This window comes from Globicephala melas, chromosome 18 (genome assembly GCF_963455315.2).
Source record: "Globicephala melas chromosome 18, mGloMel1.2, whole genome shotgun sequence".
NCBI classification, from domain to species: domain Eukaryota; kingdom Metazoa; phylum Chordata; class Mammalia; order Artiodactyla; family Delphinidae; genus Globicephala; species Globicephala melas.
This window is the reverse complement of record NC_083331.1, coordinates 3,453,375-3,467,803: the sequence shown is the minus strand read 5'-3', so window position 1 is coordinate 3,467,803 and position 14,429 is coordinate 3,453,375. Positions and strand designations below refer to the sequence as shown.

Genomic DNA, 14,429 nt, shown 5'->3' with positions numbered 1-14,429 from the left:
AGAGACTACTATGAACAATTATACGCCAACAAGTTTGACAGCCTAGAAGAAACAAATTCCTAGCAATATACAACCTACCAAGACTGAATCATGAAGAAACAGAAAACCTGAACATACTGATTACTAGTAAAGGATTGAATCAGTAATCAAAAACCTCCCAACAAAAGTCTGGGACCAGAAGCCTTCACTAGCAAATTCTACCAAACATTCAAAGAAGAATTAATACCATTTTCAACCTCTTCCAAAAAATAGAAGAGTGGGGAACACTTCCAATTCATTTTACAAGGCCAGCACTGCCCCGATACCAGAAAGACCACCACAAGAAAAGAAAACTACAGGTCAATATCCCTGAAGAACATAGACACAAAAATCCTCAGCAAGATATGAGCAAACCAAATTCAACAATACACTGAAAGGATCATCACACACAATGATCAAGTGGGATTTATTCCAGGGATGCAAGATTGATTTCATATCTGCAAATCAGTATGACAACACCACATTAACTAAATGAAGGATAAAATCATATAATCACCTCAACAGATGCAGAAAAATCATCTGATAAAATTCAACATTCATATATGATAAAAAAAACACTCAACAAAATAGGTACAGAGGGAATGTACCCCAATATAATAAAGACCATATATGACAAGACCACAGTTAACATCATACTCAACAGTGAAAAACTGAAAGATTTTCCTCTAAGATCAGGAACAAGACAAAGATGCCCACTCTCATATTCTTTCTTCAACACAGTATTAGAAGTCCTAGCCAGAGCAATTAGGCAAGAAAAAGAAGTAAAAGGCATCTAAATAGGAAAGAAGAAGTAAAACTGTCACTATTTGCAGATGACATGATATTATATATAGAAAATCCTAAAAGATTCCACCAACAATCTGTTAGAACTAACCAAATTCAGTAAAGTTGCAGGATACAAAATCAATACACAAAAATCTGTTGCATTTCTATATATTAATAAAGAATTAACAGAGAGAATTTTTTTTAAAAAATCCCATTTATGGGGCTTCCCTGGTGGAGCAGTGGTTAAGGATCTGCTTGCCAATGCAAGGGACACGGGTTCGAACCCTGGTCCGGGAAGATCCCACATGCCGCGGAGCAATTAAGCCCGTGTGCCACAACTACTGAGCCTGCGCTCTAGAGCCTGCGAGCCACAACTACTGAAGCCTGTGCGCCTAGAGCCTGTGCTCCTCAACAAGAGAAGCCACTGCAATGAGAAGCCCACGCACTGCAACTAAGAGTAGCCACCTCTCTCTGCAAGTAGAGAAAGCCAGCATGTAGCAACGAAGACCCAATGCAGCCAAAAATAAAAATAATTTTTTTAAAAAAATCCCATTTACAACTGCATCAAAAAAAATAAAATACCTAGGAATAAATTCAACCAAGGAGATTAAAGATCTATACACTGAAAACTGTAATACGTTAAGAAGTTTTAAAAGACACAAGTAAATGGAAAGATATTCCATGCTCATGGATTGTAAGAATTAATAATGCTAAAACGTCCATACTACCCAAAGCAATCTACAGACTCAATGCAATCCCTATCAAAATTCCAGTGGCACTTTTCACAGAAACAGAATAAACAATCCTAAAATTTATCCAGACCCACAAAAGAGGCCGATTTGCCAAAACAATCTTGAGAAATAAGAACATAGCTGGATGCATTACGTGCCCTAATTTAAAACTATATTACAGAGCTATAGTAGTCCAAACAGTATGGTACTGGAATAACAACAGATACATAGATCTATGGAATAGAACAGCGAGCCCAGAAACAAACCCATGCATATATGATCAATTAATTTATGACAAAGGAGCCAAGAATATACAATGGGAAAGGACAGTCTCTTCAATAAATGCTGTTGGGAAAACTGGACAACCACATGCAAAAGAATGAAACTGTACTATTATCTTACAACATACACAAAAACTAACTCAAAATGGATTAAAGACTTGAATGTAAGAGCTGAAACCGTCAAACTCCTAGAAGAATACATAGGTGATGAGCTCCTTGATATTGGTCTTGGCGATGAGTTTTTGGATCTGACACCAAAAGCGAAGTAAAAATAAAGAAGTGGGACCACATCAAACTAAAAAGCTTCTGCACAGCACAGGAAACCATCAACAAAATGAAAAGGCAACCCACCAAACAGGAGAAAATATTTGCTCCCATCCTAAATTAGAAATTATAAAGCTGATAAGGGGTTAATATCTAAAATACATAAAGAACTCATACAACTCAATAGCAAAAAAAAAATCCAATTTAAAAATGGGCAGAAGTTCTGAATAGACATTTTTCCAAAGAACATATACAGCAGGCCAACAGGTATGCAAAAAGATGCTCAACATCACTGATCATCAGGGAAATTCAAATCAAAACCTCACATCTGTTAGAATGGCTATTACCAAAAAAAAAACAAGAAATAAATGTTGACAAGGATGTGGAGAAAAGAGAACCCTTGTTCACTGTTGGTGGGAATGTAAATTGGTACAACCACTATGGAAAACAGTATGGCGGTTCCTCAAAAATTAAAAATAGAACTTTCATATGACCCACCAATTCTACTTCTGGGTATATATCTGAAAAAAACAAAAACAGTATCTCTAAAAGATATCTATGCACCCCCATGTCCATTGCAGCATTATTTACAATAGCCAAGACATGGGAACAACCTGAGTGTCCATCGATGAGTGAATGAATAAAGAAAGTGGTATATATGCAATGGAATACTATTCAGCCATAAAAAAGAATGAAACCTTGCCATTTTCAACAACATGGATGGACCCTGAGGGCATTATGCTAAGGAAATAAGTCAGACAGAGAAAGACAAATACTGTATGATTTCACTTACACGTAGAATCTAAAAACAACAACAACCAAGCTCAAAGATAAAGAAAACAGGTTGGTAATTGCCAGATGCAGGGATGGGGGTGGGTGAAATGGGTGAAGGGGGTCAAAAGGTACAAACTTCCAGATATAAAATAAATAAGGCATGAGGATGTAACATACAGCATGGTGACTATAGTTAATAATGTTCTATTACAGGGACTTCCCTGGTGGCACAGTGGTTAAGAATCCACCTGCCAACACAGGGGTCATGGGTTCGAGCCCTGGTCCGAGAAGATCCCACATGCTGTGGAGCAACTAAGCCCATGTGCCACAACTACTGAGCCTGCACTCTAGAGCCCACGAGCCACAACTACTGAGCCCGTGAGCCACCACTACTGAAGCCCTTTGCCGAGAGCCCGTGCTCTGCAACAAGAGAAGCCACCGCAACGAGAAGCCCGTGCACTGCCACGAAGAGTCGCCCCCGCTCGCCGCAACTAGAGAAAGCCTGCGCACAGCAGCGAAGACCCAACGCAGCCAAAAATAAATAATTACATACATTTATAATTTTTTTAAGAAAACTGTTAAAAAAATTTTTTTAAATGCTCTATTGCAAACTTGAAAATTGCCAGGAGGGTAAATCTTACAAATTCCATTACAAGAAAAAAAGAATTTCTAATTATGTATGCTGACAAGTTAACTAGATTTACTGTGGTGATTGTTTTGCAATATACCCAAATATCAAATCATTATGTTGTACACCTAAAACTAATATAACTTTACATGTCCATTATACCTCAATTTAAAAAAAATGGCGTTCAGATCGAAACATGAGTAAGAAATGTATAATTAGATTAGAAATATAAATTTATAGATTCCTTGAGATTTCTCACTAGGTTAGTATTTGCAGGAATAAACCATGCTTTAACTGGTCTAAATTGGGACCCATTCAGTTTTAAACACCGTCAGCAGTAATTACACATCTACATCCCTTATAAATGTCCTTTCAAAGTATCAGAAAGTCAAGGTATTTGACTAAGCAGCTAAAAATAAACTTATTTTGTTGGAAGAATACAAATAAAATTTTCAGAAAGTGATCAAGACACTCACCCATAGGTTACCCCAGCAATGCTACACTTCTTGAAGTTCATGATATTGCATGTAAGAGTTCCAGTTTTGTCAGAAAACAGGTATTTTACCTAAATCAGAGAAAAGGAAAAAACATACACCAAGAATGTAAGAGACCAACAAATGAAGTCTTTTCTTCTGTGTTTTTCAAAATCTGTATTAGTTTTCAAAGGTAAGTTCCCTTAAGCGAGCAAAATATATTTTATAATTATATATGTTATACGTAATAATTATATATTAAAAAAATTAATATACTTTAATGCTTAGGCCACTTAAAAACCATTTCAATAACCAATTCTAGAGTCCAATTGTGTGGAAATGTACAAAGGAGGCTTCAGTAACAGCTCTGGATCCATTTCAGATCTGTAAGAACCAAGTCCTGCCACTAGGCATCTCAATGACACTTATACAGAATTCGTTCTTGTGTCCAATATGTCAAGACAACAAGCTCAGACTTTAGCAACCACAATATATTTCTTTCTCAGAATCCATCCCCTAGTTGGGCTAAGAAGACCTATCCTGAAACAGCACGGAACAAACACGAAGCCTCTCGATCACGATCACAGTGAGGTTACGTGAAGGCAGCTTGGAACTGCTACAGATTATATAACTTTCCAAGGCACGAAGTTTTACACATATAACACACTAAGCTCTCAATACACAAAGGTGAAAAGAGAAATTCCTGTGGAGGTTAATAAGCAAACCATTTTGACATGATTAACTGCAAAAGAGATGAACCCAAATGTCCGTGTGCTGTGTGAGTTTCGTCCCCCTGGGGGGATGCTGTGAGAGGGAGGGGGAGAAAGGACTCAGGACCACAAAGGAAGAGAGCCCAGGTCAGGCTCTGGATACTAACCAGCCCTGTGGGCTCAGGAAAAGCCACCTCACCCTACTTGGACTCCATTTCCATGTCTATGAAATAAAAGTTTTGGCCAGAAGATAAGTAACATCATTCTACGTGTAACTTTCTGGGAAGTTACATCATGGATGGGTGAGAGGGAGGAATCAACAGAATTGTCTCCAGGAAAGATTCCAGTTTCTCAGGGATTTTCTAAAGAGGGGTCATGATCGCGGCAGGATGTGAGGGAGACTCCAGTGATCCCCAAGAACTGTTCTGGGGAAGCCACATTGCCCCGCTTTGTAGAAGAGGGATTAATACCATGAAGTGTGTACTGTACTTTTTCTTACTGATACACTATAAGCAAATACACTGAGAATTATTTTTAAAGCAATTCAAGGCCCTTTAAGAAAGATTATTAATGATCCTAAAGAAGTCAAATAGTACCTAGAAATATGAAATCAGTACACTGTGGATAGTGAATGCTTTAACTATAAATAGTAAGTTTTTATATAAGTTTTATATGCAGCAAGTCTAGGGGTACAAAAAGCTCAGTGGGATCAGCCTTCCAATAAGCAGTATTTCTTTCTGCCTCTTTCTTAAAAAATTAAAGATGATATGAAAATATTTAAAAATGACATTTTATAATAAGGAATTATTAGCATTTTCTATCCTTGTGTCTACTGAACACTAAGTTATCCTTTAAGTCCCAACTCAAAACTAACTCCCCCATGAAAACTTGCCCTATTCCCAATGAGGATGAACTATTTCATCCTGGGTGCTTGAGTATGTTGAATCGTTCAATCTTCCAGGTCCAGTTCAACGGCAACTGAGAACACAGTTATACTAAGCGTTGTGCTAAAATGACAGAGGCGACCAAAGACCGTGTCTCAGGCACGTCCACACCTTCGAATGGGCTCTAAAGCCCCAGGATGGAAATGGACATATATTACTACCACACCTCTTACTTTACTGCATTTATGTTTGGAAAAATTGTTATGGAAACACTGAAGAGAGATAAATTAACTTTCCTGGAAGTCTGGAGAAGGCTTCAAACAGGAGGTAAATTTCATCTGATACATATATATACCGCACTCACCTCCCGGGGTTGTTGGGAGGTTCACATAAGATTTATAAAATGAAATTATGATCTGTAATTGCAATGCATTCAAAAGAGGTATTCCTTGCAGTGATTTCAACAGAAGATGAAGACATAATGCATCAGTAAAGGCAGCAGGGGGTTAAGGGTGATGGTGGGAAAGAAACCGGTTCCCTGAAATGTTCCAGAGATAAAACCTGGAACACGTGAGAGACTGTATGGATTTATGTCCTTCAAATCAGCCCCCACATATTCTGTACGATTACCCAATATCTGAGGATCTTAACCATTATTTTCCCTTTACTTGCCCCTGATTAACAATTTTAAGAGTCCAAAGTAATGTTGCACTGTATTTTTTTGCACTAAATTTGTCGCAGGAATCTTCCAGCTGATAAGATATACCCATGCCTCAAAAAGTAAGTCAAAATCAATTAACATTTGTATTTAATAGTACCTCCAAGTACTACAGAGCTCTTATAGACATCAAAACCACCTTTATGGAGAACTATTTTTGCAAAATCTCTCCGTGGTTCTTCCAACACTTGTCTGCCACCGTGTTCATACACCGTTCCCAAAGTCCCCAAAGAGGCTCTCACCTGCCCAAGCTCTTCATTAAGGTTTGATGTCCTGGCCATGGCAGGAGTGTCATTTCCTAGATAATACATATCTGTGTCCTGAAAGAGAGAAGCGGGGCACTTCAGAAATTATCTACCACCGATTCCTCATTTCCATTAAGAAGAAACTAAAAACATACAACTCAATATAAATGTTAGTTTTTCATCTGGGGGTGAACATACAGTGTCTATTAGTGTAGAGAAACACTGAGATACAGAGGAAAGCATGGTATTTATTTATATCTAGATGATTGGGCTTCAAGGTGATCATCTCCTGACCTAGACTAACTCACACTTCCGAGTTTAGCGAACGCCTCATTCACAGGATTGTTGTGAAGCTCAAATAAAAAACGCACATCAAAGCGTCTGGCCTCCAAATACTGGCTGCTGAGGTCGGGTGCTTAACGGCCATGGCAGTTCCTTGAAAATTCCACCTCGACTCTTGCAACAGAATCCAAATTTACTGTCACCATGAATTTTGACAGATAGGGGACACGTAAGTAGACACACTTAAGAGAACGTGACTTCAGCACTAAGGAGAATTTAAAGCATGAACAGCTGCAGCGACTTCATCCCCCCTCCCCAGAAGACAGGCACCTGCTACACATTCTGCTCCATTTCTCCACTGATTCTCCTCAGAGCCCCTGCCCTGCCCATTTCACAGCCCAAGAAGACATTAGGTGACTAGTCACAGATACCACTGGCTCAGGGACACCCTTGCCCATTCTCCAGGCAGTTCAACTCCCAGACTGAATCGTAATTAACGACGTTCTTCCTTTTCTGGGAGCTGAATTCCATCACTGAGGCTCCAGGAGGGTATTAGGAAATAGCAGCTGACACGTGCCCAGCACCTCAGCTTCCAGCCAGGTGTGACACTCACCCAGTTTATGAAGAGGGCTTGTGTGTACTTCACAACCTCGAGGGTCACCAGTAGACTGATGGGAATCAGATTGTTGTACAAGATGATGAAGGTCAACAGGTTATATCCAAAATTGTCTGAGCTCGTGTCTGTGGAAGAAAACCAGAATATCTGCAGAGCTTAGTCTCTGCTCAGTTTCCTTGTACTTTACGATGCTGGAATTTTTCTGAAAGATGTTCACAAAAAAGTTTATTGGCTTAAGTATACATTTAGAGATTCAAGTTAAAATAGTTACTGAGCACCTACTCTGTGGCATGAACTGTGGATACAAAGACCGTGATGCCACAATTCCTTCCAACACAGAGCTGGCTTCCCAGAGGAGGCTGCGGGGTAGGGGGGTGACCGTGCCGCAGGGCACACAGGCTAACAAGGCCTTCACAGGGCACTGAGGAAACCGAGGCACAAGGGTTTTGATGCGGAGGCCCAGTCACTAAAGGCCGCCCAGAAGAGGCTACAGACGAGTCCTGGAGGATAGAGAGAGGGCAGCTAACTAAAACGGATGCAGAAAAAAGGACAGGGGACTTCCCTGGTGGCACAGTGGTTGAGAGTCCGCCTGACGATGAAGGGGACATGGGTTCGTGCCCTGGTCCGGGAAGATCCCACATGCCGCGGTGCGGCTGGGCCCGTGAGCCATGGGCACTGAGCCTGCGCGTCCAGAGCCTGTGCTCCGCAACGGGAGAGGCCACGACAGTGAGAGGCCCGCGTACCGCAAAAAAAAAAAAAAAAAAGAATCCGCCTGCCAATGCAGCGGACATGGGTTCGAGCCCTGGTCTGGGAAGATCCCACATCCCATGGAGCAACTAAGCCCGTGCGCTACAACTACTGAGCCTGCGCTCTAGAGCCCACGAGCCACAACTACTGAGCCCTCGTATCACAACCATTGAAGCCTGCGCGCCTAGAGCCCAGGCTCTGCAACAAGAGAAGCCACCGCAATGAGAAGCCCGCGCACGGCAACGAAGACCCAACACAGCCAAAAATAAATAAAATAAAATAAAATATTTTAAATAAGGTAACAAGGCACAAAGCATTATGAATGGGGCCAAAAATAAATAAATTAATTAATCAATTAATTAATTCTTCCACTGTAAATCACACACCCTGTACTGGAGTTTGACATTATCTGAGCAATTTAAATGACAGTTTCCACAAAACTTGTATACCAGTATAGTGTCAATGCTGTTTATTTACCCAGACCATGATATTTTGGAACTAACGTGTAAACAAATGTATCTGTCTTCACATTTGACGCTAAACATACAACACGGTTGAAATCCAGATTTTAAGAACCAAAATCAAGGATTTTGACCCAAGCTACAACTGAGGTCCCAGTCACATTTCCCACATCTGTAAAGCAGCAACAAGGACACTCCTGGGCAGTTCAAAATGTGTGAGTTTTCTACATGACGTAACTAGAAAAGGGGAAAAAGATGTTTCCATCAGTTTAATTAAAATATATACAAAGATGGAAACAATAATCATCCCGAGAAAATATCCCAAAGTTTTAAAATTCAAATTTATTATTCAAAAAACTTTTGTCATTAAATTTTATTCTTCTGGAATTGCTGTGTAAGGAGATTGGCAAATCTTCTCTCAAAACAAAAAGCAATAAAACTGGACAAAATTGTCAAAAACAAGCTTGATGAAAACTATTAATGTGCATATCCAAAAACCTCAACAAACTTCAAACAGGATAAACTCAAAACTACTGAAAACCAACGAAGACGTTGAAAGCAGCAATAAAAAAATGACTCACGTACAAGGGAAAACTCAGTAAGAGTAACAGCTGACCTCATCGGTACAGTGGAGGTCAGAAGGAAAGAGGACGGTATATTCAAAGTACTGAAAAGAAAAGAATGTCAACCAAGAATTCCTACAAGAATTCTGTATCAGCAAAACTATCCTTCAAAAACAAAGGAGGGCTTCCTTGGTGGCGCGGTGTTTGGGAGTCCACCTGCCGGTGCGGGGGACGCAGGTTCGTGCCCCGGTCCGGGAGGATCCCGCGTGCCGCGGAGCGGCTGGGCCCGTGAGCCATGGCCGCTGAGGCTGCGCGTCCGGAGCCTGTGCTCCGCGACGGGAGAGGCCACAACGGTGAGAGGCCCGCGTATCGCAAAAAAAAAAAAAAAACAACAAAGGAGGGCTTCCTTGGTGGCGCGGTGGTTGGGAGTCCACCTGCCGGTGCGGGGGACGCAAGTTCGTGCCCCGGTCCGGGAGGATCCCGCGTGCCGCAGAGCGGCTGGGCCCATGGGCCGTGGCCACTGAGCCTGCGCGTCCGGAGCCTGTGCTCCGCAGCGGGGGAGGCCACGGCAGTGAGAGGCCCGCGTACTGCGGCGAAAAAGAAAAAAAGAAAAACAAGACAAAAGGAGAAATTAAGACACTCTAAGATAAAAATTGGGATAATTTGTTGCTATCCAGTCTGCCTTACAAGAAATAATAAAGGAAATCCTCCAGGATGACAGGAAGTGACACCAGACAGTAATTAAATCCACGTAAAGAAGCAGAGGGCAATAAAGGTAATTATATAGGAACTTATAAAAGACCATATAATTACATATTTTCTATGCTTTCTCTTAGATTTAAAAAAGTAGGGCTTCCCTGGTGGCACAGTGGTTAAGAATCCGCCTGCCAATGCAGGGGACATGGGTTCGAGTCCTGGTCCAGGAAGATCCCACATGCCGCGAAGCAACTAAGCCCATGCGCCACAACTACTGAGCCTGCGCTCTAGAGCCCGCGAGCCACTACTAAGCCTGCGCTCTAGAGCCCGTGAGCCACTACTGAGCCTGCGCTCTAGAGCCCGTGCTCCACAACAAGAGAAGCCACCGCAATGAGAAGCCCGCACACCGCAACGAAGAGGAGCCCCCGCTCGCCGTAACTAGAGAAAACCCACACGCAGCAACGAAGACCGAATGCAGCCAAAAATAATAAATAAAATCTTTAAAAAATCATCTGAATATAAAATGATCCCCAAATGTGTCCACCTTCACTGCGCCATGTGACTCATCTTTCGGTTCTTGAAGGGTGGGCATTGTCTACAACAGCCAACGGGCGGAGAAGGAGGGCACGGCCCGCACACGTGCGTCACACTTGGAAGGATGGTCAGCTTCAACAAGGGGTCCGTTCGCCACTTACCCATCTTCTTGATGTACCAGTTCTTTCCTCCTTGAGACCCATTCCAGTACAGGGCTCCCGCCGAGCTCACCAAGGCCATGACCAGGAGGAGGCCAAAGAGTACCAGGATCTGCACATTAGTTACCTTCTCCACATTCGATCTCTTGAGAGGCGCTTTGGTGGAATTCTGTACGAGAGCATGTAAAGCCAGTAAGGGTCGCAGAACACACTTGGGGGCAAAGAGCAGGGAGCGAAGGAGGTAAGTTAACCACATTCAACACAGAAAAAGTAAAAGACTATCTTTTTGTCAAATAACCAATGAGACTGAGAAGTGTACTATGCGCCTGAATCAACAGCTAGTTTTAAATAAAGAACACAGAAGACACACTGTCATTTTCAAAGGGCACATTTCAACTCTGCATGACTCAGTCTGTACTTCTTACAATTACAGTCTGTACTTCTTAATTTTAGCATAAGATTAGCTACTTTCACGATCTTAGAATACAGGTTCCAAATCATTTAAGCCCAGTTTAAAAGAAATCAGGCGGCTGCTAATTCAAGGGAGACCAAGATTCTACACCACAAAAATCTAGAATCTTCAAGGCAATGACGTAGCTCTGTAATTAACACACAGAGAGCTATTTGAAGCCCAGTAGCTCAGGATCTGAGAAAAGACATACACAAACACACACACATCAATAATGCAAAATAGAACAACAGGTGTCAAAATAAATGGATGGATAAAGAGTCCATTTGGAAAACTATGAACAAGAAACGAGCAAGAAGAGCCGGGGAAGCTCTGGTGGCCAGTGGAAATCTGAACGGGGTCCTAAAGCACAAACAGAAGGTGGGCAGGAAGTTACGACGAAAGTGGAAACACAGCCCAGCCATCTGTAAATGCTCAAGGCCTGCCTTCTCACTGCCGGTGGGGAGACCAGCCCAGCTAGACAACAAGCCAGTGTCGGGAGTGAGTCCAGAAAGATCCATTAAAACCAGATTCAAGGACCACTGCACAGCGGGTTTGCAACTATATCCCCTCAGCAGTGGAAAAGTCAATAGAACTGTTTGCCCTGGACAGTTATTCACTTAAAGTCATTTTATTAAAAAAATTCCTGAAGGCAGTTGTGGTGGGCAGAGTAACCGCCCTCCTCAGTGACATCCAGGTCCTAATACCTGGACCAGTGAATACGTTACTTTATATGGCAAAGGGGCTTTTCTGGTGTGATTAAATCAATGCCCTTGACTTGGGGAGATTAACCTGAATTATGCAAATGGGCCCGATTTAATCACACAGGTCTTTAAAAGCACAAAAGGAAGAGATCCTTCCTCAGTTATGGTCAGAGGGAGATATGAGTACAGACAAATGGCCAAAGAGGCTCTGAAGATAGAGGAGAGGTGGTCATAAACCAAGGGACTCCGGGAGCCTCTAGAAGGCAAGGAATGGAGTCTCCTCTAGAACCTCCTAGAATGTTCTAAAAAGGAAGGCTGTCTGGCTGACATCATGATGTGGGTGAGACCCAGAGCAGACTTCCGACCTACAGAACTGGAACCTAAGAGCTTCGTGTTGCTTTAACCCGCTACGTTTGTGTCATTTGTTGTGGCAGCGACAGGAAACTAACGTGTAACACAGCAGACGGTAACAACCCCTTCCTGGAGGAGGACAGACCCTGGACTAGATCAGAAGCCAGGAGTGGATGGGGGAGATGGCGGGAGCTTCAGTCCACTGTCTCCGTCCACAAGTCATGAGCCTTGTCCCTTTAAGGCAATACTGATACGCAAGATCAGGTGATCTGAATACTTGCAAGGCACTGACTGGCCATGAAAAATGGTGCCTTGGGCCAGACTTGAGTTAGCACTCTGTCTTCATCTTCCCAACCCACCTGATCCCTAACAGAGCTAGGATGAAAATGTCTCCGAATATAAGGATACAAATAAAGTCACAACATGAAAACAAAACCGAGATGAAAACGAGCGGCCATTCATTCCTACATTCCATCGAGTAGCTCATACCACAAGGCGGCTGAAACTCATCTGAATTCTATCCCCGAACCCAGGACTGCTGCGACCATGACCGTGGCTTTCCGCGGGGGTGGGGAGTCGGGGACTTGCAACGCTGGTGATTTTGCAGCCCTGTAAGCATCTAAACAGCACGGCTGCAGTTCCTCTGCGTATACTCTTTTTCCCACTTCCCTTTAAGTCGCTGAATTATCTGTCCTTTAAAGACTTTAAAAAATATTCCTCTAGAATCTAAATGGAAATCCATCAGTAAAGGACAACTTACCAATCAAATATCATCTCAAGGTCGATGGGGTCGACACATCACCTTTGGCCTCATGGCAAGAGCCAGAAGACCAGTTTCAAGACCGCCTACCCCAATCTTTTAAAAGCTAATCTTACTTTTAATAAACATTCGTTGGAGGCACAAGCAGAAAAAAATTTACAATAAACATTACTTCTATGACTCCATGAGTTTATTGACTTTTGACCTTTCCCAGTGGTTGAATCCTGGCCAGTGAATAGGATTAAGAAAAGTTATGTTTCATCCAATACAAGAGCAATGACCCAACACTTCAGGCTTCAGCCCATGCACTTAGGAAAGCCAGGCTCTAGCTACTCACCCGCATCCCCTGAGCATTCCACCTTGCAGTGATGAGCTTGTAATGTCAAATTCCTACTAGATTAAAAGTTCTTCTCCAAAATCCTTAGAAAATACTACTTTTGAGTATTGGAGTTCGAAATAGAAATAGACCAAAATGTCACATTTTGAAAAAGCTTAAATCTGGCCTGAATTTTACACATTTGATTCCCTTCTAAGACAGCAGTCAGCAGAGTACTAGTTAAGACAAGGACTTGGGAGCCAGACTGCCTGGGCTGGAATCTCAGCTCTCTCTCTTACTGGGTATGTAACTTTGCTAACCTACTGAGAGATGCCTCAGTGTACTCATCTAGAAAACAAAAACAAAAATAGTATCTTCCTCATAGGGCCACTGTGAGGAATCAGTGAGTTAATACATGAGAATTTCTTGGAGCAATGCACGGGGCACTGTTTGCTGGAATTACTGTGACAATCTCTCTTTCCCATTAAATCAACCAACAGAAACATCAGACATTGAAATATTTCTACATGTAACTACACTCAACATGAAACGAGGGAACTCTGAAGTAGGAGAGTAGAAGGCATTGAGGTGAGAGTTTAAAAAACAAAAAAGTAGGGGCTTCCCTGGTGGCGCAGTGGTTGAGAGTCTGCCTGCCGATGCAGGGGACACGGGTTCGTGCCCCGGTCCGGGAAGATCCCACATGCCGCGGAGCGGCTGGGCCCGTGAGCCATGGCCACTGAGCCTGCGCGTCCGGAGCCTGTGCTCCGCAGCGGGAGAGGCCGCGGCAGTGAGAGGCCCGCGTACCGCAAAAAAAAAGAAAAAAAAAAAAGTAGAAGAACCCTAAAGCAATTGTGTTTCCTCTCCGTGGTCAAGTAGCACACGTAGAAACAACGTATGTTATTTCACCCACAGGATGGCTTCCAGCTATGTGTGTTGTGTTATATTCCTTTCAAAAGCTTGTTATTTTTACTCGTTGTTCGAGCCCTAAAGGCACAGCGAGTCCAGCACAGGTGTTCCTGGGGCTTTGGACTGTTCTGTACTTGAGCAGTCAACATGTAATAAGCCACTCAAAGAGGTTTAGCACATGTAGGTGCAAGGAAGGCACCCAGCACACTCACGGGATGCAAACGTCACGGGGTAACTTAGTGAACACCTTGCTCCCTGAGGGGAGGATGGAATTATGTTTAAGTGTCACTTCATTGCTCTCTTACACCTCAGCTGCAAAGCTGTATTACCAACGCACGATCTAGGGAAACAGCATCGTACCCTGAAAACAAAAAC

The 14,429-nt window shown here is 42.6% G+C and overlaps 1 protein-coding gene across 2 annotated transcripts in view; it reads right to left on the bottom strand.

Annotated features, from left to right (window-relative positions):
* The window catches only part of LOC115866786 (phospholipid-transporting ATPase IB), a 529,444-nt gene that overhangs the window by 384,238 nt on the left and 130,777 nt on the right, over positions 1-14,429 (bottom strand). For both annotated transcript variants that reach the window (XM_060287727.1, XM_060287726.1), the window contains exons 11-14: positions 10,573-10,738; positions 7,408-7,535; positions 6,510-6,587; positions 3,959-4,047 (exon numbers count right to left, since the gene is read on the bottom strand). In XM_060287727.1, the coding sequence (XP_060143710.1) occupies positions 3,959-4,047; positions 6,510-6,587; positions 7,408-7,535; positions 10,573-10,738 (461 nt within the window). The remainder of the gene's footprint in view (positions 1-3,958; positions 4,048-6,509; positions 6,588-7,407; positions 7,536-10,572; positions 10,739-14,429) is intronic.